The 25,854-nt window shown below is 34.1% G+C and overlaps 4 protein-coding genes and 1 pseudogene across 5 annotated transcripts; 3 read left to right on the forward strand and 2 right to left on the reverse strand.

Moving 5' to 3' along the window:
- Nucleotides 1-732: 732 nt before the first annotated feature.
- LOC145624302 (uncharacterized) lies at nt 733-7,221 on the forward strand. The gene is made up of 12 exons (XM_081677303.1): nt 733-1,109; nt 1,298-1,426; nt 2,125-2,319; nt 3,015-3,062; nt 3,133-3,261; nt 4,441-4,565; nt 5,380-5,490; nt 5,731-5,839; nt 5,940-6,058; nt 6,258-6,411; nt 6,565-6,709; nt 6,818-7,221. The coding sequence occupies exons 1-12, from the start codon at nt 987-989 to the stop codon at nt 6,880-6,882; spliced, it is 1,452 nt and encodes a 483-aa protein (XP_081533429.1). The 5' UTR covers nt 733-986; the 3' UTR covers nt 6,883-7,221.
- An 889-nt stretch (nt 7,222-8,110) lies between these two features.
- Nucleotides 8,111-10,823, forward strand: LOC145624303 (nucleoside diphosphate kinase 2, chloroplastic-like). The gene is made up of 7 exons (XM_081677304.1): nt 8,111-8,418; nt 8,515-8,571; nt 8,694-8,780; nt 9,315-9,395; nt 9,487-9,599; nt 9,709-9,758; nt 10,549-10,823. Exons 1-7 carry the CDS (start codon nt 8,182-8,184, stop codon nt 10,614-10,616), a joined length of 693 nt encoding a protein of 230 aa, XP_081533430.1. The 5' UTR covers nt 8,111-8,181; the 3' UTR covers nt 10,617-10,823.
- On the reverse strand, nt 10,790-11,822 carry LOC145624304 (uncharacterized). Its single transcript, XM_081677305.1, has 2 exons — nt 11,553-11,822; nt 10,790-11,402 (listed from the first exon to the last, which is right to left on the reverse strand). Exons 1-2 carry the CDS (start codon nt 11,650-11,652, stop codon nt 11,047-11,049), a joined length of 456 nt encoding a protein of 151 aa, XP_081533431.1. The 5' UTR covers nt 11,653-11,822; the 3' UTR covers nt 10,790-11,046.
- A 4,332-nt stretch (nt 11,823-16,154) lies between these two features.
- On the reverse strand, nt 16,155-16,720 carry LOC145617764 (large ribosomal subunit protein eL42 pseudogene; annotated as a pseudogene).
- A 6,591-nt stretch (nt 16,721-23,311) lies between these two features.
- Nucleotides 23,312-25,176, forward strand: LOC145617773 (UPF0481 protein At3g47200-like). Of its 2 annotated transcripts, XM_081672532.1 has the most exons (3): nt 23,312-23,611; nt 23,838-23,905; nt 24,038-25,176. In XM_081672532.1, exons 1-3 carry the CDS (start codon nt 23,588-23,590, stop codon nt 25,143-25,145), a joined length of 1,200 nt encoding a protein of 399 aa, XP_081528658.1. In that variant the 5' UTR covers nt 23,312-23,587; the 3' UTR covers nt 25,146-25,176. The 2 variants fall into 2 exon arrangements, with proteins under 2 accessions (XP_081528658.1, XP_081528654.1); XM_081672528.1 differs by having other exon boundaries at nt 23,838-25,176.
- Nucleotides 25,177-25,854: the final 678 nt, after the last annotated feature.

Below are 25,854 nucleotides of genomic sequence, written 5' to 3' on the forward strand. Positions count from 1 at the left end.
TTTAGTATAAAAATGTAAACAATTGCAAATTTTGAATTATTACGAGTAAAACAATTTAATTTGAAATAAGTTTGTCTGACTCATAATAATTCAATAGTTTTGTAATATAAACTGAACATTTACTGTTTACAAAATGAATATTTCCTTATAATATATGAACATAAAAATTGCATGTTTATGTTCAGTTTTTGTGACATGTTCATATTTTTTTCTTACTAAATGTTCATTTTTTGTAAAATGTTCAAAAGTATAAACGTGGTACACCGTACAACTATTCCTAGGTGCACCATAGTGCACATAATACTAATGTCTCAAATTCGAAATAACCAAATCCAACCCAAACCAACTAATGGGCCAATTTGACACTTTACCATCAACACTAGGCCTTAAGCCCGTAATTCTACTAAAAAAATATTTCCTCATCAGATGAAATTGTAGGTCTTTACATTTTTTTTTTTTTTTTTTTTTTTTTGGTTGGTAAAGAAAAGAGCCCAAGTGGACTTGACACTTTGAAAGTAAGAGAAACGGTAAAGGAAGTCTCAGTAAATGTATATCTAACTTCTTGGTTGTGAAATGCAAATTTTCTCTCTAAACCAAGCTTTACATGGTCTACGACTCTACGGCCCATGCGTGAGCACAGTTGCTGAAGCCAGAAGCAACATCCGCAATGCAATTTACATGACCTTGTTTTGAGCCACAATTTTGTAAGGCTAAGCATCATTTTTCTGGCATTAGTTGATCACTTAATCCTCTTCATTCCTCCATTTATTTCAGTATCAGAATATTTTTAGAACCAACAAGAATAGAGCAACGCAATTACACAACACTGAAACTAAATTACTCTTTTTTTTTTTTTTTTTTTTTTTTTGAAGACAAACTAAATTACTTAAACGTGCGGCAACTGTTCATCCAAAAAAAATTAAAAAAAAATTGAATATACTATTGTTTCAGATTCACTTTGAACACTCAGGAAAGAGCAAAAAAAAATGCCTCTTTTTCCTGCTCCACAATTTGATGAATTTCGAGATAAACTATCGGCTCAATTAAGACCATGGCATCGTTCTCTTCAATTCTGGGCTCGTACTGCTGAAATCTATACTGGTTATAAGGTTTAATTTCTGGGGTTCTTCTATATTTTTGTTGGGTTGTTTCGATTTTTGTGGGTTTGGGTTTTTTTCTAATTTTTAATTGGTTTTAATTTAAGATTATTTGCATAATTATGGTTCTGGGTTGTAGTCTAAAATGGGTTTAATTCCAATTTTGTTGTTTTTTATTGAATTTTGGTGTGAAATTTTAGGTGTTTCAAGTTCAAGTGAGTTTTGTGAAAGATGCAAAGAAGCAAGAGGAAATGTGGGAAAGGCAACATGAGATTGCAGCTGATAAGATTTACAATATGTGCTATGATCTTGGTGGGTTCTTTCTTAAGGTATTTAAAGTTTCTCATTTTTTTAATGCAGTTTTTTTCTTGATTTTTGGTGGGTTTAATTGAATGTCAATCATAAACATTGAAATTTGCATTAATACTTAGAAAAAGTTTTTGATTATTTATGTTGAATATTTGTTGCCTTTTTGTTTTCTAATAAAGTGGTGTGCCCTTCATTAATCTATATTTTTCAATGGCCATTTATACCTTTGGAGTAAAATTATAATCTTGCATGCAAATTATTGTAATTTAAAGCGGTTAGTTGGATGGCTTTTAAGAATGGTTTGTATTTATTGGATTGTGTCCCACCATTTCTATAGTTGAGCTATGAGCTGATAATTGTGTTCAATATTGTAAAGTCTTCTATGGGTTGAAACTTTATGTTGAAAATTTGCTATCTTTTACATTATCAGTTATTTCTCTATTGAAAGGGCATCTTGGCATTCTTATTAATCTATAATTCCAACATTGGTAACTAAAGTAAAATCTTAATCTTGCATCTAAATTTGTATAATTTAAAATGGTTTACTTTAAAGAATGGATTCTGTACTGGATTGTGTCCCATTATTGCTATAGTTGATACGTTTTGTTCAATATCATATCGAGGTTATTATGATGTGTGGGGAATATATTGGCCTGTGAATTTGATAAATGACTAAAGTTTATATTCTGAATGCTTTTGGTGATGAGGGTTTGATTAGATTGCTCAAATTGTTGGGAAACCGGATTTGGCCCCTGCTGCATGGGTGCGACGGCTGGTGACTCTTTGTGATCAAGCTCCCCCCACACCTTATGAGACTGTTCAGCATGTGTTAGAGAAGGAGTTAGGAAAAAGCATTGGAGAAATGTTTGATGTATTTGATGAAAATCCTCTTGGTTCTGCTTCCATTGCACAGGTATGTCTTCTACATTGCAGATTCTGAAGTCTTTCCTTTGACTTATCTCGTTGTTATGTTGATACTTTTAAGTCGGACATGTTCTTGACAAGATGTATTTTGTTATTCTATGTTTCTCTGATAGATTTGCTATAAGGTCCTTCTGTGTTTGCATATTACAAAGAATTTTAAAGGTTCAGTTTCCCCCCCATTAAGATTTAGACTTGTCTACAAGGTCATTAATCTGAAAACCCTATGGAACTAAGGGATATTTTATCACACTCAGGATCATTTGTAATGTTTTATCCAGAAATTAAGAATGAATGTCATTCTGCGTGAATGCCACTTCAGTCTACTCTTCAATCTGAGTATAGTATTTATTGTCTCCTAGAGTCCTAGTGATCTTACCTTTATTAATGTGAGTACTAGTATGTGAAAAAAATTCAGGCAATACTGCTTGCAAATATCTAAGGATCGTGTTGGGAATAAGTGTGTTTTTTTGCTTACTGTGGACTACTTTGGCTGTTATGATTGTTGAGAGCACTGTATCAATAGACATAACTTGTCAACACAGTATATAGGTCTGGTTTCTGCACCATGACTTGCTCTCAAATAGATATATCTATGATTCAGCTAAGCTGTTTTTATTGATATATTCTTTTACTTGAACATGCATGCTGAATCTTATGCATTTCTTGTATTCTCTTTTAATTTAGGTCCACCGTGCAAAGTTGAAGGGTAACACCAGCGATGTGGTTGTTAAGGTAGATTACTTGGATACTTTCTAGGAGCTTTAATAGTGTGACTAGCATCTGATGCTTGAAAATCTTCTAGGTCCAACATCCTGGAGTTCAAGAGTTGATGATGACTGATATTCGTAATCTGCAAGCTTTTGCTTTATACATGCAGAAGACAGATATTAAATTTGATCTCTATTCTGTGACAAAGGAAATGGAGAAACAGGTGAAATTTTATTTTTGTTATTTTCTCTCCTATCTTCATTGTCATCCTTTAAACCTAAAGCTGGGAATAAGTAAACTGTAATGAAGGGAGTTAATCATTAATTGGAATTAGTGCTTTTGTGGTAACTCATGCCCCTGCTAGACTGCTACAACATGACTCGTGATTAGATTTATTTTGCAAAAACATGTGTTTACATGGCTATGAAATTTATGGCTGTTTTAATACCATCAAATTGGTCTTTTATCAAAAAAAAAAAAAAAAAAAAACTTAGTTTATTTTGTGCACAAGTCTCTATCTCATGTTTTCCATGTGTAATATGCGATATCGTAAAATGATTCATAAGTATAAATTGCATGTTTGAGGGTTGAACTTAATTGGGTCAGAATGAACGGATCTCCTGCATTACTGTTTGAGAAAGTATGCTTCATGGTTTATCCATATCTGAAGAGTTTTATCAGTTTATGCTGCGCACAGTCAAGTAACCTGTATGTCAGACTGTTGTCAGTGGACAAATTATCCCTCTTTAGCTCCATATTTGCAACATGGTGAGTAAATGCAAGATTTTAGGAGCCCATATGATGAGAGAGAGAGAGAGAAGCCCATGGAATGTGGGGAGACAGAGGCTCCTTATCCATATAAAGTATGTAGCAATTAAGGTGAAACTTCCTAAAAAAACAAGGGTTGCTAATTGCTATTATTGTGGAACATAGGAAGTACTTGAAATTTATTTTTTAACTTGACAGAAATGTGTTCAGTTGGTTAAAAATTTGGTTTTCTGTGTGCATGTCTTTCCATGTAGTTAGGTAAAGAGAAATAAGTTGAGAGATGCTACAGGACTAGTTTAACAATTTTATTCATATGTATGTATCTTTAGCTGTTTTTTTAGGATATGCTAAATCCTTTCCAAAGTTCTCCTCTAGATTCAATTTCTGATGATTTTAGGATATGATAAATCCTTTCCTAAGTTCTCTTCTAGATTCAATTTCCCATGATTATTGTCAAATACTCCGGGGTTTTATAGGTAATTTATTGTGATAATTTATATACTTCCCAATTGACTTCATTATCAATCATGTTTAGTGGTTTCTGGGTTGATCATGTGCTACCTTCAAGAACTTTCCTGTTTGCTCCTGATCCTGACTGGAAAGTTTAATTTATATATTTTTTTTCCTCCATAAGATTGCAAATGAATTTGACTTTACAAGAGAGGCTGCTGCGATGGATAAGATCAGGCAATTCCTGTATGAGAATAACAAGAAGAGTCCTGTTCTGGTACCACGAGTCATGAAGGACTTGGTCAGTAGGTAAGCTTCTCATTGTGATTTTGATGGGCGGGTAAAATCTCATCCACTATTGAACCATTCACAGCCATATATATGCTCTCTTTCACAGCTGTAGATTGTACAACCTTATTTGTCTATATCCTATCAGTCCTGGAAAAAGAAAAACGTATGCAAAGAACTACAGTTTGTTTTTCCTATTCTTGAGTGCCTCTTATTAGGCTCTAGCATGTGGCAGGGTTAGGGGTAGAACATATGTGTGAAGTGCCTCGATTTGGATTGACAGAGCAACTGTATCCATACCCCTTCAAAAGGCATTGGCTGACCTACACTCCCTCCGTCCCTTATTTTGCCCCATGGAGAAATGTTACTTTATTTTTTGGTTGGATAAAATGACGAGAGAGAAAAGTAGTGGAGTTAATGGAGTGGTTGTGGGAGTAAACATATGGTCCCATATGTTCAAAAATAGAACGGGGCAAAATTAAAGGAACGGCCTAAAAAGGAAATTGGCCATATGGGGCAAAAAATAAGGGACGAAGGGAATACTTCACAAGAAAATGGCATTCTTTTTTTTTTTTTCTTTTTTTTTTTTGACAAGGGAGGCATTCTTACTGATTTTATAATAACAAACAAGTGCAAAATGCTTAAATGCTGCACATTTTAATATGATGCCTATAATAAGTATGTGGATAAATTCTACTTTTAAATGAAATATGATGTCTACGTTAATGGTTAATTGTGTGGTTGATGAATATAAATTATATGCAGTAGAGCTAAAGCATTTCTATTAAGATTTTTTTTATAAGTTTTTTTTATTATTATTATTTTTTTTAATCAGGAGGGTATTGGTGATGGACTACATTGATGGGATCCCAATTTTGAGACTTGGAGATGAAATGGCCAAAAGAGGCCTCAACCCTAATGGTAGGGTTGCGGTTGCAGCAAAGCAGTAAGCCCACTTTTCACTTAGAAGTATGCAATCTCATTTTACCTTGTTTCCTAGTGACTTTGTGACTGCTAATGGATTGTGTATTTGTGTTTATACATCCATATAGCTTTACATTCATTTACTCTCTATTCTTTCATGCTCTTTGAAAACGCAACAAAATTTTTACTTCTAGCTTTGTTAGCACGATAATGCTTAGCATGGTTTAATCTATATTGGGTGTGCAAACATCTTTACATGCAGGAATATCCTCAAAAGCTTGGCTGTGGCATATGGGCAGATGATAATAAAGAGTGGATTTTTCCATGCAGATCCTCATCCTGGAAATATTCTGATATGTAAAGGTTCTGAGGTGAGTGAGAGGTTAATTGCCTATAAAGCTACAAGCATTGAACTCTTTATGTTGACTACTTTTGAATTGCGTATGTTAATCGAACTTGGCTACTATTTAGGTTGCATTGCTAGACTATGGGCAAGTAAAAGACCTCCCAGAGAATCTGAGGCTTGGATATGCAAATCTAGTGCTTGCTATGGCTGATAATGATCCTATAAGAGCAATCGAAAGCTATAGGTGGTTACAAACTGACAATTCTTTTGGAATTGATTTCTCTGAGCTTCGTGGGTTTAGTTTTTCTCAAAAATAGGAAGTACAAATCTATCTCATTGAAATTAATCTAAAAACCATATATACGGACATTAGGTTAGAAAAACTTCCATATCAATCTGATGCTCTGATTCTCATCCTTGACTTATTTCTTGACTGTTTATAGGGAGCTTGGTATAAACACTTTGAGTAAATGCGAAAATGAACAAGAGGAGATGTTGAAGTTAGCACAGACAATGTTTGACACAAAGCTACCTCCTGGAGTAACAATGCTGCAACCTTTCTCTGAGGGATCCTCTATTAAAAAGATTTCTGTTGAGGTGCTAAATTTTGGTGCTTAAATTGTTTGTCCAAAATGTTTTTCAATCCTTTTTTTTTCTTATCATAAACGTTGCATCTCTCTTTTCTTTCTTATTTTTTACACAAATTAAATCCCCTAAAAGTTCTGCTCTCTTGTTTGATTGTATCTGAAGGCTTTTCCTGAAGAACTGTTTTCTGTTCTTCGAACTGTTCATCTATTAAGAGGGCTAAGTGTTGGCATGGGCATGAACTTTTCGTGTGCTGAAGAATGGCGACCCATAGCAGAAGAAGCTTTATATCGTGCTGGTAGACTTCAAGGTAACCCTTGAGTCTATTACTGTACCAGAATATCAGCTATTTTATGCCTTTAGATTTGATATCTACTTGTATGATTAATCATGACTATGATATCCGGTGGTTGTACAGCCAAGGATATGAAGGAAAAAACACAAAGACACGGCTGGTTCAGAAGAACATTCCGTAGGCGATAGCTATTAACGATTGTCAGGCTAGAGACAGATGCAAATTTGGAGAACATACAAATAGCTACTGTCTCATCCTCCTTTGTTCACTCATTTCTTCTTGTTAATGCCTTTCTGTTGTTGTGTTATCATTCTTTATTGAGTTATTACAGAAAAAAGGAAGAGAAGAACCGATAAGCGGCTCATTTTGATATCTCTTGTATTATTCTAGCCACTCTGATGCCTATTGGCATAATGTAAGATGTTTTCTGTAAACCTTAGCAGGTGATACTGCTGATACATGTTCCAATACAATCTGAAAGTGAATATATGTTCAACATTTTTAACAGCAATGGGCATCTTTATTGGGCTATAAAATTTTGGGTTAACATATATTGAATTTTTCATACAATCAGGTTGAGCATAATTCAGGACGATCCATTGATGCTAGATAAAAATCATAAAATCATTAAAATAGAAGAGAAACCGAAGTATAAATTTTATTCCGTACAATGTGAATATGTTCTTTCAAGAGATACAATAATTGAGAAAAATGGAAAGGTTCGTAGATTCTCTGTATTGTGCTCACTCTGTCCCTTTATGTTTGCCTCATTTATCTTTTTAGTATATCCTTTTAAGTTTGTTCCATATTACTTTTAGTTATAGAAATAAGAACTACACTCTTTCTCTCACAACCACTTCACTAACACCCCCATTTTTCTTTCTCATAGTCTTTTTCAACCAAAAATTAAAAAGGTAATTCTCCCCAATGGAGCAAACAAAGGAGGATGACAAAGGTAGTATCCAATTAGGTCGAGACTCGAGGGTAAGGCATCTATAGCCTGATATACTACTACTCCGTAGTTTACTTCTTTCAACTCATACTTTGTATTATTTTATGTATCTACTATCTTTTTAAATTTTTGATTAGGTGGAGATGAAAAAGAAAATTACTGTGATCAAATTCATCATATTTCACAATTCATTACACCTATTACGTAGTTTATAATTTAAACACTAGTTTTCCAACCCCCTCCGTTTTCTCGATGTTTTGTGAGTGAATTTGTGAATTCAAAAGAGCAAACAAAATCTGGGAAATAATTTTGGCACACCCTAATTTGATTTTGGCACACCCTTATGTGAGAGCACAGTTTTCTATGCTCTTCTCACATAGGGGTGTGTCTAAATCAATTTAGGGTGTGCCAAAATTAATTCCCACAAAACCCATATCCTAAACTCCTAACACAACCCAACCATTTCACACAAAACCCAACAAAATTCACATCATCTTCACCATTGTTAGTTTTTGGTTGAAGGAAGAGCGAGAAAATGGAAGCAATAAGTGGATTAAGCAGTCCTTGCTATTGCATTTCATCACTACCAAACTCATCCCTTTCAACCCACCACCAAAACCTCCTCTTTCGCCGCAACAACCACCAAAAGTTAGCTGCATTTCACTCACAATCCCATCTTTTTTCCACAAAATGCCCTCTTTCAACTCTCTCTCCTCTCCGAAAGAATTCCTTTAAACCTCGCATCTTTCTTCCTCACTTAGTTGCTTCAATGGTCTGTTTTTCTTCATTAAATTCCACTTTTTAACTGTTTTTTTGGATAAATTATTTTGAATTTCATCTCTTTTTTTTTTGTTTGGTGTTTTTGCAGAATCAAGTTGAGGAGACCTACATTATGATTAAACCAGATGGGGTTCAGCGTGGCCTTGTATGTTTTAATTTTGATTGATTTTATTATGGGTTTGTTTTAATTAATAGAAAAAAATTATGGGTTTTATTGGGTTGAAGATTTGCTGAAATGGGTAATTGATGAAATTCAATTTTGTTTAGGTTGGAGAGATAATTTCAAGATTTGAGAAGAAGGGTTTTAAGTTGATTGGGTTGAAGATGTATCAATGCCCCCAAGAATTAGCTGAGGTATAATTATATAGTATTGTCAATTCTATTTTAAGAATTTTCTTGCTTCTTTTGATAAATTGAGTATATTGTTTGCTAGATTAGGACTTTAGGTGTTCTGTGCCTGGTTAATTCGATGTTTTTGTTATGAATATGTCTAATTTATGAGAATTGGTTGCTTATTGTGAGCTTGAGAATAATTAATGTTTCTTCTAGTAAAATAACCCACTTTTTGTTTTTATTGATTATTATATAATTAAATTATGTTGGGTTGTATGAAGCTCATGCTCAATTGTTAGAATGTGACGAAATATAGGGGTAAGTTTAATTTTACTGATTGGAAAATATATATTCAATTACTGTGAGAAAACAAGATATCATCCTAATAAGGCTTATATCCTACTGTATAAGAGTAATTAAATTGGGGATACAAGCCTCTTGATTAGATGGACTCTTAGGGTGGCAAAGAAGTAGACTAGAGATCACTGAAAGAATGGGTTTTAAAATTGTTTTTGTTGAGTTTCGGTGGGTTCTTATCTGCCTTAATATCCACAGGAGCACTACAAGGATTTAAGTTCAAAGTCGTTTTATCAGAAGCTGATCGAATACATCACTTCTGGTCCCGTTGTGTGTATGGTAAGATTTATTAACCTTTATGGTCTTCTTACATGCAATATTGGAGTTGGGATATAAGTAGAAATTTGAGGCTATGTTTGATGAATTCTAGGCTTGGGAGGGTGTTGGAGTTGTTGCATCATCACGCAAGCTAATAGGGGCCACAGATCCTCTTCAAGCTGAACCTGGAACTATTAGAGGAGATCTTGCTGTTCAAACTGGAAGGTTGGTCTTTTAACCTACACTGTTATAATGACAGATTCGTGATGCTATTTTAGAACTTATTAGCTATGCTCTGCTCTTCTTTGCTCTTAACGCTACCTAATACTTGCAGGAATGTGGTTCATGGAAGTGATAGCCCTGACAATGGAAAGCGTGAAATAGGTTAGAACTTCTACGCTTCAATCTTACTCATCTTGAGGCTTTCTCTCTGAATTACTTCATGGTTGTCATGTTTGGTTAATGGGTCTAATTGTAAATGTGCATATTATGTGACATTTTATATGGCATATTGTTTCTGATGGCATTTGTGGCCTTCTGAATGATTTATGGTTTATTACCATTGTGTTACATGGCAATTGCAAGTTGGTTCAGAGAAGTTTGTGACTGGCAATTTTAAGACATTACATTTTTGTCTAATGATTAGAAACTCAAGTACTAGGAGTTCAAAATCTTGTTAATATGGTATGATTCGTGTATTAGAGATCAGGAATGTGGGAAACTACTAGTAATTCTGCTTAGACAGTTGCTTGCTGAGAAAGGCTTTATCATGAATTGCCACTCTTGAAATTGCCATTCTTTATCATAGATTGATTACATAGTTCATATATTCTATCCTCCAAAAACTTTAAGTGATGAGATCAATATAGCTTATATGAGGGTGTGTTTCCTACTCTGTATAACATTAGAAGCCTAAGAAACTCTCACTTGATGGGGAAGCTATAAAAGCAACAAAACTCTGCTGCAACTACAGATGATTTCTGCTGCACGACGAGATTTTTCTGAAAATTGATAGTGCTATTAAGGATAGCAATGTCTATCAACCTACTTTTTGGGCTGGTTGTTTGCACAATTGTACTCATACATTCATCAACATTGATATACATGTAATGTTAATATACTTGAAAATTGTAAGAACTGAACATTTGTATCTGACTTTATACTCGCATTGCAGGTCTGTGGTTTAAAGAAGGTGAAATATGCCAATGGACCCCTGCTCAAGCACCATGGCTGAGGGAGTAGTCATCTTTTGACCCGTTTTTGTAATTCTATTGATAGAGCGTTGCACAGTTTTGAGGCCTTGTTTGCACTGGCTAAACATTAATTTTGCCGTGTGCTTCAAATGTATTCTCTATATGATTTGTGTATTTTACATATAGACAAGTACAAGTTTTGTAATCAAATACAAGTTGCTGTTATAATAAAATGCTGATGATTCATTACTGATCATGCATTACAATTGTAACAATTTGTGAAGTTTATCCCTTTTGATTGCTGAAAATCGAAAGTTCAATCAGACAATACATTTGGCGATATTTATCAGAGTTATCAACACCATTTAACATTACAATAACATAAATATTGTTACAATGATTGTACACCCTTTACTGTAAATTAATCAGCAAAGAAAACGCTGCCACCTTCCCAAACACGCACTGTCGTCGAGTATAGCTTAGAGTCTTGAGCAACCTGTCAATTCAGAATCACTCGAACAAGTGGAGAAACTCCTCGAAGAACCACCATTACAACCAGCTGCGCCTTCTTTTTGTCGAGAAGTAGCATACTTGGAAAACAGACAATGTATCGAGATTTCTCTGCCTATCTTCTGTTCCTGATTAGGACTCGAAGAAACACCAATACAAGAACTATCAGTATTACAGGCAGTTAGTCGTCCATGCTCGCCGCACAACCCTAAAACCTTGGAAGAATCCTCGAAAACAATCGAATTTGATTCAATTTCCATAGAATCTTGAACTGTCGGGCCAAGATTACGCTGAGAGCCTTGCTTGAGCTTCACAAGCGTCGATTCTGCATCAAAAAGTTCAATGAAAAACCACTTAATCAATCAAATTACAAATTTTCAGCAGTTGAATTGGTCAATCAATCAAATTGAGTGTAAAGTTGAAGCATCAAATTAAAAACCCTAAATCAATTTTGTAAGGAAAAAAGGGTTGATACCATAGATGGAGAGAGAATCGTGTTTGAGAAGCTTGGAAGGAAGACGCTCTAATTCCAACAATTCCACCGGTGACGGCGACGATCTAATCCTCCCAAACATCTCTCTTCAAAATCTACCTCACTTTCTCTCTCTTCAATCTGTGTATTCTGAAAAATGAAAATGGAAGGAAAACAAGGGAAAAGGGGGGAAATGAGGGAGTTGAAGAACATAGAGCGGGAAACTTGTTCACCAAACTTGTTGAAATATTATACGACACCCAATTACAATCCCGCCTTCAATTTTTCTTGCTAAAGCTCAAAATTTTTTAAATTACTCTTATAAATATTAGAGATTCTATTATGTATACTCGGGTGTAGTGGTGTACCATACATTCAGGGTCATTTGCTTATTTAATCAATAAATATTTGCTCATTTGTTGATTAAATGAGCAAATGATCCCAGGTGTACGGTATACCCGAGTGTATATCAAAGAAAATTAGTGTATACAACACATCTTAAATATGATTGATTATGTAAGTTTCTATCAAAGAAAATTAGTGTACAATATTAGTAGTTGCAAATTTTGGTAGAGATGTTTCCAACTTTGTGCTCTTCAACTCCCTCATTTTCAAACTTTGGCAAAAGTATAATCAGAGCACGACGAGCCAACTTGTGCATGACTCCTATTATAAAAGTTTACAATAAACTATGCACAATGCAACTTCCTTTAGACCATCTAGGCATGATTTTGCGTAAGTAAAAAGTTCACTAACATGACACATAGACTAGCATGACCCTAGCCTGTGCCCAACTCGAGGATCCATAAAGGATTTAACTTCTTTTTTTCACAAGTGCAAAAATAATTAAAGTATTTAGGCTAACAAGAATCGTGGAAAAACAATAATGCATCAATTGCGGAACAAGTTTTAAGGGACTTACAAGTGTTATCATCTCATTTCCTAATAATCTATTCTGCTAACAAAAGAGTCGATTAAACACAATATGAAAATGACTTGACAAATTGCTACAAACCTAGCACAACATGTCCAATACACTACTATGTTATGGATCTTGTATGAACATCATTTTCAAATTTTTGGCAAAATGCAATAGGAATACAATGAGTCGACTTATGAATGACTTATGTTAAAAACAAGCTCTATAACACAACTTTGGTCATGTTTGGCAATTGGTTGTCGGCTGCTGACTGTTTTTCTTGGCTGAGCTGACTAGTTGTTTGTATTGGCTTTTTATGTTGGTTGTTTGACTATTAGCTGTTAATAAATATGTTTAGTACAGTTCGTTGTTGGTTGTGGGTTTTATATAAAAATGACTTATAAAGACATTGAAATATTTTATTATCTTTGTAATATACATTGCAAATAATAATAATAATAATAATAATAACGAGTCCGTTTACCAAATACGTTTTTGCTTGTTTGACCAAATGAAAAACCAAAAACTAAAAGCCAACAAAAAAAAGTCAAGCAAAAGTCATTTATCAAACAAGGCCTTTATCTAGACACGACTAGCTTAGTTACAAAGTCTACTGACATGACATGTGGACTTGCATGACCTAGCTTATGCCAAATTGGCAAATAAAGCGGATCTATATAAAAAATTCTAGCTTTTTCACAAGTTTAAAAAGACAAATTATTATAAATATGTAGATCAACAAGAAATATAGAAAAAACAACTACGCACCAATTGAGAAACAGATTAAAGGGCTCGTAAGCGTTATTCTATCATTTCCTAATTAATTAATTTGTAGAGATATAAATTGTTACAAATTAGGTAACATTTTAGACAAAGATTTACCTAATTTATCCTCCCCAATTATTGTAGATAAGTGGAAAATATACTATCCAAAAACAAGATCACTTTTGAGAGCAAATGCCGTTTCATTTAGCAGATGTTTGAACATAATTTGGTTATTGGTAGTCAACCACTAACTTTTAAGCCATACTACTAATCAAAATTAGAGGCAATTACCAAATGAAAAGTTAAAAATCTTAAACGTGAACAAGTAGCCGTCATATTTGGTGGGATTCATCTATCATTTCAAGCTTGTGACAAAAAGTTACTACAAAATTTCAACCAAGTACTATAATCCAGTTGATAGGTATAGTAATTTACACAGGCAATACCCTAATTTGAAGGGTAACTTCAACAAAGATTGCTGACCCAAAAAAGGGCCGTGTATTTTGCCCTAATCATGATTAAAAGTTAAGGACATTTCTACAGATTGAGATCCAACAACACTTACCTGAGACAAGTTAACCTTTTCTCATTTCTCGCTCTCTCTCATTAGTCATCTGTCTCATCAGTCATCAATGGCATCCCTCCTAGTTTCGCTACTTGTTGCGTTTGTGTTTCTCACCTTTCCGTCGGTGACCATGGCTACTAATGATAACTACTATCCACCGCCACTCCCACTCCCACCCCCGCCACCTCCTCCACAAATGATGTATCCACCACCTGAAGGTGTGCCCATGTCACCACCACCATACCACCACCTAATTCTATCCCCACCGCCATCACATGAACTCTTTCTACTGCCACATTTTATGCCACATCACAAGACTATCTTACCACCTTATCATTTGCCACCGAGGATAATTCTTCCACCGTGCCATCCATGTCATAAGATGCCACATAAGTTCAGGCCACACCCGCACAAACCTAAGCTGCCTCACAAGTTTAGACCACACAAGCATAGACCACCGCACAAGTTCTTCTTGCGACCACATCACCATCGCCACCACCATATGAGAGAACATCATTGGCCGCCTATCCATAGGCACCACTCACCAAGACATCATCACTGGGAGCCAATCCATAGGCACCACTCTCCCAGACACCATCATTGGGAGCCAGTCCATCATAGGCACCACTCGCCCGAACATCATCATTGGGAGCCAGTCCATCATAGGCACCACTCGCCCGAGCATCATCATTTGGAGCCAAATCATCATAGGCACCACTCTTCCGAACATCACCATTCTGCAGAACATCCCCAACGACAATTTCATCACCAATGGGGTCCCTGGCATCCACACCCCTTTTTCCCACCTATCTATCCCCCGCCAATATTCCATCACCACCACAGACACCATCATCATAGAAGACATCATGGCCACGGCCATCCAGCCCTGCATCATCACAGGAGGCCATTCTTAAGGAACCATCATACACTACCTCATCACTTGAGAAGAAGAAACCGCAGCCATGAACAACCAACCCACCATCGAGGCATGACCTACCATCGCCATGGAATAATATATCATAGGCACCACCTACCACCTGCCCGCCATCAAACGATATACCATGGACGTCACCCTCCAGCAACTCACCGTCACACAACACCATATCACAGGCCAACAGTCCATAGACCCCACACCACAGCACCTCATCATGTTAGCCAAAATCATGGCCATCCTGCTCATCAATATCATGGAACGCATCACAATACTCCTTTATCGCATCATCACCACACACAAACACATCATCAGGCCAAGCCACCCCATAGCCACCATTCTGCTGCTCATCATGCAAAGTCAACCCTTAAGAAACATAATCCATCAGCAAGGCATCATCACAGTACAGAACACAGCAGCCATCACCACCACCAATCCTCTCATGAAATAAGTGCCGCACAGCAAGCTATGCCCCCTTCATTACAAGCTATGCCCCCTACATTACAATGACTGATTGGCAGCCGATAGAAAAAACAAATCTTTCGAGCACATCTACTAGACTTTAAACCTTTGTGAATGTAGCCTCAGTCTTGGTCTCTAGTCTAACATTGATGAACACTTGGCAGATACGAGCACAACTTAAACAACTTGAAGAAAAATGGATTGAGTAGCTACTAGATTAGTCCACTAAATGTGTCATTTTATAAAAATGCAAAAAAAATCAAAGTTTTCTAATTATTTGTAATTTTACAATATATAATGATATGAAAGTTCATTTCTGATTTAATTGGCAATTAATTTGTGTGCCTCAGACCCTCAGTGTATTTTGTGTATCGGCTTTGAAATCCCTAGTCAGTACTCAGTAGAATATATCAAAGGCTTACCATCAAATCCTCACTCAATACAACAATACTCCATAACCTTCGAAAATCGCTATTTGCATTATCATCTCATTCACGAATCAGTGAAAGTGATGAGACACCAAGCAGAATCAAACATTCTATGATCCAGCAATGGCGGTACAGATACACAGACAAGGCATCATTTTCAGTCTTACGAGACTCAATGACCTAAATAATGACCTTGCCTAAGTATATTTCCCTGTTTATCAAATGGTATCATACACTCAATAAGCAATACTATTCGGCATAATGCAATACCGAGGATCAAACACCGTGAATACTCCAATTCTAGCAGCACAATAAGCATTTAAAGTGATTGTGCCCTGACATTCAAAACACTCTTTCTCTTCAATCACTGAACCATCTAAAATAACCCATCTTTTTCATTTTAAGCAGCTCTAAACGAATATTTCCACACAAATTATATCAACAAATTCACAAAACAACCTCAAATATCGAGATTTTTCATCTAACATAAAACAATAATAGCAACATAAACAATCAAAGAGGCAATAATCAATAATTATAAAAGGTTCAAACTGATTGATTTCATGAAATAGATCCATACAAAACCAAAATCTCCAACAAAAATTGCAAATAAAAAACGAAAATTACCAAAAAAAACTAAAACCCATTAAAATTAAACCTCCAAGTTTCGCAGGACAAAAGCGAGGAGAGAGAAAACGATAGATCTAAAACAGGGTAGTACCCTTGCCCTTCTTATCACCACCAATCTCAAAGTGCTTGCAACGCTTAATGGAGTGTTGAGAGATGTGCTTACAAGTCTGACATTGAAGCCTGAGAACAATCTTCTTGGTAGTCTTAGCCTTCTTATGGAAAACGGGCTTAGTCTGACCTCCATAACCAGATTGCTTGCGATCGTAACGACGCTTACCTTGCGCCGCTAAGCTGTCCTTACCCTTCTTGTACTGGGTGACTTTGTGGGTTGTGTGTTTCTTGCATTCCTTGTTCTTGCAGTAGGTTTTCTTCACTTTTGGGATGTTCACCATTTTTGCAGGTTGATGGAGGAGAAGGCAGAAACCCTAGAAATTGAAATGGGGGTGGAGATGAGATAGAATGGATGAGAGAGAAAATTAGGGGTTATTTGTTTTGACGGTGATTAGGGTTTTGAAGTTGTGGGCTTTTTTTATGAGATGAGATGATGCTAGTAGTGTTGTGGATAAGCCCATGGAAGCTAATGACTTTTTGTAGGACTTGTATTAGAGAAATTGGGGATTTGGGGGAATCGATTGTTTTGGTCGGGTCAAGTTATATCAGGTCGAGTCGGGTTCATGTCGTAGCGGGTAAAGTCTATTCTTGTTTGGGTTAATTGGGTATGAGTTGAGTCCATCTTGAATCATATTATGGTGTAGCTTTTGGTAGTTTTAGGCAAATTAAGTGTTCAGATTGAATTTGAGTCACTCCGTACTTAGATTGATGTTGGACTATTTAGGGCCTAATTTGTTCAGCTTAATATCAATTCAGCTTAGGTATGTTCTCATTGATTGAATGAGTTGAACTGAAATGAACTTATTAGAGCTGAACTGAACTGAACTGAAATGAATATTTTATAAGAGAAGTAAATTAGAAACTGAACTGAACTGAACTGAACTTAGCTTAGCTGAACTGAACTGAAAATAATCGTATTAGAACAGACCCTTAATTTCAGTGCAGTTTAGTTCCTGATTTTTTTCTCTCACAAACAATTTAGTTCAGTTCAATCCGGTTCAAATAAGCTAAGCCCTAATCAATTCACTTCACTTGTTTTCAGTAAATCGGAACAAGCCATTAGATGTTTTGTAATATTAGGTCAATTTTGAGTCATCTTGAATTTTTAGGTTTTGAGGATGAAACCACCTATAAACCACTACTACTTTTACGTACTTAAAATTAAGTAATTAGGGTACAATTATTATTGTATTCCCTCCGTCCCAAATTACTTGCAACGCTTTGACTTTTTGCACTATTCACGCATCTCATTTTGGCCATATTTATTAGCTATTATATGAAAATAATTGTAATCATATAAGATATTATTGGATCTATTTTAATGTATATTTTTTTAATATAAACTTTTTATAGTTTATACTTCCTCCGTTCTGTTAATATTGCAACAAGGAGGAAATTGCGCATCCCGAGACACATTTTATATGCTAAATATCTATAGTTATGTAAGAGTAAAAATTATAAAAAGTTGATACTATGAAAGTATTATATGAGACGAATCCAATAAGATCCCACTTGACTGTATTTTGCTTAACGTATAACTCATATTATATGGTCAAACAAGAGTGATAAATAGTGCAAAAAGTCCATTGTTGCAATATTAATAGAACGGAGGAAGTATAAGTATAAATATAATAAAAGATATTGACGATCAATCTTGTATATCGGTAAGCGTGTTCAGTCAAAATGTTGCAAGTAAATTGGGACAGAGTGAGTAATAATTAAGAATGTTATTATGTGAAATTTTATTATAATTGATCTTCAATCGTGGCAATGATTTCCAAACACCCTCGTTTTATAAGAATCGAAAAAAAACCTTTAAACTTAAGGAAAAAGAATTACTCCATCTTACTCAAAATAATTGACACACTCAACTTTGCACGTTTATCAGTGCATTAGTTTGACTTTATTTTTATATAATTAAATATTAATAAAAATTATTTTAAAATTTATATTATGAAACGTTATATTAGATCTAACAATGTATTTTATGATTTTCCTTAAAAACAACATATTTTATGATAAAATATGTATTTTTATGTAGTAAAAAATTACAGTCAAACCTAATACACTAATAATGGAAAAATTCTAATGTCCTAGAGAGGGTACCAAATACGGTGCAACTCAATAACATACCGTTGACTTATATTTGTTCAGTTAATAAATACACTATGAAAATAGGCTATAAGGGGTTACTAAACAGAGTTTCAAGGCTAAGGGCCTGTTCACATTTACTTAATTTCATTTCAATTCAGCTCTAGTCAATTCAGTTCAGCTTTAATCAGTTCGGTTCAGTTCAGCTCTTAATTTTCCTCTCTCATAAAATATTCATTTCAGCTCAATTCAGTTCAGTTCAGTTCAATTCAGCTCCAATCAGTTCAGTTTAGTTCAGCTCTGTTCAGTAAATGTGAACAGGCCTTAAATTAAGAACGAACAAAGAGATTGAGGACTATCAAATTGAATTGTTGCGATAATTTAAAGAGAATATATTGCGTAAGTCTGGACCGACGAAATATTTCGTCAATCTAGTGATTTTTTTTATATCCTCTATTAGCTGAATGATATTTTCTACTAGCTAGATGATGGCACGCATGGCTAAATGATATCCTCTATTGACTATATGATATCATATAGCTAATAGAGGATATCATCCATCCATGATATCATATCATATAGTCAATAGAGATTATCATATGAAGTAATTTATATAACATGCCTCTGATTTATTGAATTTTTCATTTGGCATCACTCTAAAGTTCTATTCTCTTTGCCTGATTTTAACAATTTAAATTAATTTTGCTAAAAAAAATATTGTAAATATAAATCGCTATCAATCTATGAAATGACCAAAGTAAAATTATGTTTAAATCTCAAAAAAAAAAAAAAAAAAAAAAAAAAAAAAAAAAAGAGAGAGAGAGAGAGAGAGAGAGAGAGAGATTAAAATTAGTTAAATATAGATCTTGATTGATTCAATATGGCCGTCACTTTCCAACAAGGACGTAGCCCAAAAAAAATTCAATATAGGTAGTTGGTGATTGGTTTAATCAGTAGACATTAGGTTAAAGAAATAAGATTAATTCGTCAAATTTAACAAGCTACAGAGCCTACAGTCGTTATCAAAACTAAAAAATCAATTAGACTACGTAGTAGCTAGATGAGATGAATCAACCAACTTGAAGCCGCGCATGCTATGTTTTATGCATGTGTCACATTTCTTTAACAACTTATTGTTGGAGGGGAAAAAAAAAAGGAGGAGAAAGTATAGAGGTAAAATGGCGAAATTAGTATAGTATGATCTTTACAAGATTCGAACATGCAACCTCAAACTCTTATATTAAATGTTTCACCAATAAGGTATGACATATTTTATGTATTCTTTGTCAAATAATATTTATATATTTAGTGTTGAAAAGGCTTTTCGTATCGATTTTTAGGATTTAGTGGCGACTGTAAATGTTACGATTTCTCAAAATTATATAAATGTGTAAAAATAGTGTTAATATATATTATTATGTTTTCCGTATCGATTTTATATGGGAAAACCATGGCGATTGTAAAATGATACAACATCCTTAATTATTTCACAAACATACTTGTATATTGTAGCAAATGTACAATCGCTACGAAAAGAGATTTTTCTTGTAGTGTCCATTTTCTTTTTAAAAAGGCGGAATGAATATTTAGTTGTTCATTAAAGAACATACGGTTATTTTATAAAGAAAATCTAGCTGTTTTATAAAGAACATCACATATAGTTGTATTGTAATGAACATATAGTTATTTTGTAAAGAACATATAGCTATTTTGTAAAAAAAAACATCAAACTTTATGTTCTTTATATATATTTAAAGAAAATCCATAATTTTAATAAAGAACATGAATATTAGAGGTGGTCAACTTCAGCCCGACCCGACCCGATCCGACCCAAAAATAAGGCGGGTTTGGTCAAGCCTAAAAATGCATTTTTAGTTAAAAAAATCCAAATTTGACCCAAAAAAAACCTGCTATATTTTCCGGGTTTGGACACGAAATATTATGTTAAGGCCCGACCCAACCTAACCCGAATTTTTTATCACCTATAATGATAATTTAATTTAATGAACATTATTTTTTATTCAACCACCATATATAATCTAAAGACAAAAAATTCAAAGAACATTTCAAAATAAACAATTGTCACAAATAAAAGTACATTATACTGACAATCAAAGAACATGGAAATAAAGAACATTATTTAACATACTATAACATGTTCTTTTTAGTTTAATTGAATATTCTTTACATTTCTATACAATGTTCTTTACAATTCTATACAATGTTCTTTTCACTTTAACTAAATGTTCTTTACATTTCTATACAATGTTCTTTCCGTTTTTTTTTTTAAAGGGATGCACCATGCGGATCGTGCATCCGCCTGCAGGAACCACACATTGTTAATATACGTAGTAATATCTCATGCACTAATATGGAGTATATTGAATGTTAAAAAAGAGTGATATATAAGTTTTTTTTTTTTTTTTTTGAAGAAATGATATAAAAGATGTTAGAGTGAGCCAAGTTAAAGGTAGTATATGTATGTAGTAATAATATTAGCCAAATGTAATATGTGTAGTAATAATATAATTCACCCACAAAAGCACAAAAAAAAAAAAATGTAGTGTATTAAAATGTCAAAAAAGAGTGACGAAAAAAATGTTGGAGAAAAGGTTCGAATTTGGGAAGCTTGAAAAGGAATTCAATCTTCATGTATGCAAAACCAAGGGCCTATTCTAATAGACTGAAATGAGCCAAACTAAATTGAATTGAACTAAACTGAAATGAGCTGAACTGAACTCAACTGAAATGAATTTTTTATAAGAGAAGGAAATTAGGAGCTGAACTGACCTGAACTGAACTGAACTAAAAATAAACGTATGAGAACAGGCCCCAACTCAGCTATAGTATAACTTATGTAATTATGTGATATATTTAATAAATAACTACAACCAAGGGAGAGGCCAAGACCCATCCTAGTCCCCATTGGTTCCGCTCCTGACCATAGCCACCCCGATTGCGCCTAATTATCGTTTTCAAGTCATTGATTTTAAATTACACAAACTATTAGGTTAGGCAAGCCTGACTCAATTGTTTGTACGGCGAGAAGAAGACCAACACTCCTACTGATCACTTTTACTACACTTTTTCTATCCTCCCTCACCTTTAACCCACCTCGCGCTCCCATTTTCTATCTCCTCAACTTCCTCTAAATTCCTCCATTTTCTCCCTCCTCTAATCTTCTACAATCCATAACAATTGGATGATATTCTCTATTATCTATATGATATCATGACTAGATGATATATATTCTCTATTGGCTATATGATATGTACGATATCATTTATGATTATTGTGTCTATGATATCCTTTATTGGTTGAATGATATCCTCTATTGGTTATATGATATCAGGATATCATCCAGTCATGATATCACCCAACCCATAGAGGTTACCATCCAGTCAATAGAGGACATAAAAAATTCCACTGAACTAATAAAACATTTCGTCAGTCCAAATTGACACAATACCTTCTCTGCCTAGAATCAAGTATGCCTCATATGGTTTCAATGGATGAGTAATATTTAAAATTTGCAAAAGAATTAGGACTACATCAATGTCATTTAATAAAAAAAAGTTGTCATAATTATATACACATGAATGTACCATGCACATACGGAATAAACTTACATTTAATAGTTACTTACTCCAAGTTCCCTTGAACATGTGTTTACATGAGATGTAAGTTTAATATGTACACATGTTAGCTAGGCCAAGCCAATAGCAAGTTATACTAGAAAATAAAATGATATGTTAAATATCCTCGAGGATGATTTGCGAGACCAAATTCAATGTCATCAATGATTAAATTAGTATAATTTTGGTAACGAGTGAAATAATAATATCTAAGTTTTTTATAATAAATATTTCGTTCCTTTATATTTTATAATGATAGTGATCAGAAATAGGACCTTTTCAGCGAGCGTTCAGTGTTGTGTGTAGATATGCTAGCAAGCTTATTGTCTATAGACTTGATTTTAAGTTATTGTTGATATGGATGGGCTATAAATATTGATGATTGATATGATAACCTATAGTCTATTAGTCTTATATAACTAGTCCATGGCAAATGAAGCCGCTTCAAGTAAACCGATTTTGAAACGAGTCCTTCTAGACAAAAATCCCTATTACTAGTAGAAGATTTTAAAGACACCAAAAGCCAAATTGATGTTTGATCACTATTCACTACCAATAATATGTGACGTTAATGTTTTTCTAGTAGATTGGTCATCACATGTAAGCCATTAAACGTGGTGATATTGACATTAATTTCTTCTCTTATTTAGTCACAATAACTCAATCTTACCACTTCTTAAACTAGTGTTACATGAATACATCAAGCCCTGATTCTCGGTGCTTTGCATGCCAAACAGTCATTAATACTGATTAATATAATATACGTTTGAATTATTGTTTTCTAGCTTTCGACCTACCTTTTCCATACCATAAACGTATATTATCAATGCTTTATTCATCATTGCTAGATTCATCTCGATACATAATTTTAAAAAACTTTTTTTTTACTTGATATTATTTGTATTAATCAAATATATGCCTGAAATACAAAAAACAAAAGAATAATCATATACACTAAAATATTCCAAAACTCACACACTAAGGTTCTTACTTGTCCTAGTAATCCAAAACCCACGAGGTTTCCTATCCCCTTTCGCAATTTACAAGGACTTTCCACTATTTCATTTATTTTCATTTTTCTTTTATTATTATTATTATAGTATTATTTTTTTAAATCATTATACAATATAAACTACGTATTTTACTTTATTTTTAAAATTTTTTTGGGTTTAATACTTTTATGATATCCACTATATAATTAAATAATAAGAAAAACATGTGATTATTCCTAACATAATACCAATCTCCAAAATCCAACAAAAACACAAACTATTTTCTTTCTCTCTCCTCTTTTTGATACCCTTCTTCACTTCTTCACTTTCCCACCATTTTGATCTCACCTTCTCCCAATTTCTTTGCCCCCTTCACTTAAATTAGATCTAAATGCACCATTATTATGCTAATTAATAAAGATTAACACCCATCTTCATCATCCCTTATTCCATTTATTTTGGAGTTTATATCATCAACCACCTCATTTGATGCTGCTTCAGCTTCACTTATGAGCTCCAAAACTCACAAAAAGGTAATAAATTAAAAACCCATTATTTATTTTGCTGGGGTATGTTTATTGATTCCGTGTGATTCGTATATTACACGTAATTGGTATAACCGTTGTATGAGAAATTTTTCGACTTTTTCGAATTTTTTTTGTATATTCAGTAATGGATCCGATAATGATTAGTTAAATGTTTATTTTATTGTTTAATTTGATTGATTGATTGATATGGGTTGAATTTGAATTGGTTCAGAGAAAAAGGAATCAGTTTTGGAAGATGGAAGATGGAATTCATCAATTGGCTAAATCAATAAGAAAAAGGTTTGCAGAATTACCCCCTCTTTCTTCCAAATGTTGCATTTATAGAGTCCCTAGAACACTAAGAAATGTCAATTTAAGTGCCTATAAACCTTGTCTTATTTCAATTGGGCCCCTCAATTTTGGTGCTAAAAGGTTACAAGGATTACAAGAACAAAAATTAAGGTATCTCCAAAATTTTCTTAGGAGAAATGAGAGAAAATCACTAAAGGATTATCTTAAAGCTATTAAGGAATGGGAGAATGATGTAAGGGAGTGTTACATGGATAAAATTAATTTGAGTAGTGACGAGTTTGTTGAAATGTTGTTACTCGATGGGTGTTTTATTATCGAGTTTTTTTTGAGTTGGTATTGGGAGACATTGGATGAGAATGATCGTATTTTTGGTAAGCCGTCCTTAGAACATGTAATTAGACGTGATTTATTGTTGATTGAGAATCAACTCCCTTTTTTCGTGCTTGAAAATTTATATGGGCTCGTCTTTGATGGTGAAGATGGGGATGATGATGAGTCTTTTGAGAGTTCAATCCCGTTTATTGATCTTACTTCCGAGGTTATAATTGGTAAAAGAGAGCTTCCGAAGAAGTTCAAGAAGCGCGAAATTTTGCATTTTGTTGATTTTTTGAGAACCCATCTCCTCCCTAAAGAGCTTAGGGACCCTAATCATGTCCCATCACGCGATGATGCGTGTTGGGAGTTTCCTCCCGGTGTAGGGGATCTCCATGATGCCGGGGTTAAATTTGCGGTGAATAAAAGTGATTCTATGCTTGACATAGAGTTCAAAGGTGGAGTTTTGTACATTCCGAAATTAGAGGTGGAAGATCACACAGAATCAATTCTTCTAAACTTATCGGCGTTTGAGCAATGCCACTACCATTCCGACTCTTATGTTGTGGATTATGTCCTTTTGATGGATGTACTAATTACCACTCTAAAGGATGTGAATCTACTTTTAAGTAGTGGGATCATAACGAATGCCTTGGGCAACAACGACGAAGTGGCACACCTGTTTAACACCATATGCAGAGAAACAAACTATGAAGCTCACAACTTTTATTACACTAGAATATGTAGGCAGTTGGTTGCTCACTCGAAAACGCGTTGGAATAGGTGGAAGGCTACATTGAGACATGATTACTTCAACAATCCTTGGACTATAATTTCGGTTATTGCTGCTATTGTATTGCTCATTCTTACTGTCGTACAAACTGCTTGTACCGTTATTGCTTTCAGACGTTTGTGATTGATCGTCTTACATACGAGTTTTTGCTGCATTGATGGCCTTGTTGCCCTTATATATGTCAACAAGCTTTTTGAGTACAATCATTTTTGGTCATTGTTCTTAGAGCTCCCTTATTTCTTTTACCCTTATTGCAAGAGGGCTAGATATAAGCTCGATAGCTTAGAATCAGCACACAACAATCGCGTGGCACACAAGGGAATCGAGCAGCATAAGTAGCAGCCGCGGTTGCAAGTGACACTAGTCACACAACAGTACAACACATCTTTGATTATGCAATTAGTAGCACATACTGAACAGCCACCCATAGGAATAGAGTCAAAATAAGTAGATCACCAACAATTTTTAATACCAAAGTTTATAAAAGATGAAGCTATTTTATTTTACAAACTATCAGTAATGAGCTGGAATCTAAGATATACAACAATGACTTGATTGTGATATGTTTATCAGTGAAAATATTGTTTTATTTCTGATGATTATTTGCTGATTTGACAAAAGATAAATTCCAATTTCTAACATTACTATAGACTTTATAGTCCCAAAACTCGTAAATTATTTATCACAAAATAATACTGATCATCTAAAATTGATACATAATTGATAGATAATGAAATTGTCTTGGAATTTCTTGAACCCATTAACCTAAAATTGATAGATAATGAAACTTCCAATTTAGTAGGTCTCATGTACTGATCATCTGGCATTTATA

The sequence above is a fragment of the Chenopodium album genome, chromosome 3 (genome assembly GCF_948465745.1).
Source record: "Chenopodium album chromosome 3, dcCheAlbu1.1, whole genome shotgun sequence".
Lineage (NCBI taxonomy): Eukaryota > Viridiplantae > Streptophyta > Magnoliopsida > Caryophyllales > Amaranthaceae > Chenopodium > Chenopodium album.

Excerpts from the sequence above, each read along its gene's own strand:
- LOC145624302 (XM_081677303.1), top strand. The coding sequence starts at position 987 with ATGCCTCTTTTTCCTGCTCCACAATTTGATGAATTTCGAGATAAACTA. Across the intron at positions 1,110-1,297 it reads AAATCTATACTGGTTATAAG|GTGTTTCAAGTTCAAGTGAG; the intron begins GTTTAATTTCTG and ends GTGAAATTTTAG. Across the intron at positions 1,427-2,124 it reads TTGGTGGGTTCTTTCTTAAG|ATTGCTCAAATTGTTGGGAA; the intron begins GTATTTAAAGTT and ends GGGTTTGATTAG.
- LOC145624303 (XM_081677304.1), top strand. The coding sequence starts at position 8,182 with ATGGAAGCAATAAGTGGATTAAGCAGTCCTTGCTATTGCATTTCATCA. Across the intron at positions 8,572-8,693 it reads ATGGGGTTCAGCGTGGCCTT|GTTGGAGAGATAATTTCAAG; the intron begins GTATGTTTTAAT and ends AATTTTGTTTAG. Across the intron at positions 8,781-9,314 it reads GCCCCCAAGAATTAGCTGAG|GAGCACTACAAGGATTTAAG; the intron begins GTATAATTATAT and ends TAATATCCACAG.
- LOC145624304 (XM_081677305.1), bottom strand. The coding sequence starts at position 11,652 with ATGTTTGGGAGGATTAGATCGTCGCCGTCACCGGTGGAATTGTTGGAA. Across the intron at positions 11,403-11,552 it reads CGATTCTCTCTCCATCTATG|AATCGACGCTTGTGAAGCTC; the intron begins GTATCAACCCTT and ends TTTTTGATGCAG.
- LOC145617773 (XM_081672528.1), top strand. The coding sequence starts at position 23,588 with ATGAGCTCCAAAACTCACAAAAAG. Across the intron at positions 23,612-23,837 it reads GCTCCAAAACTCACAAAAAG|AGAAAAAGGAATCAGTTTTG; the intron begins GTAATAAATTAA and ends GAATTGGTTCAG.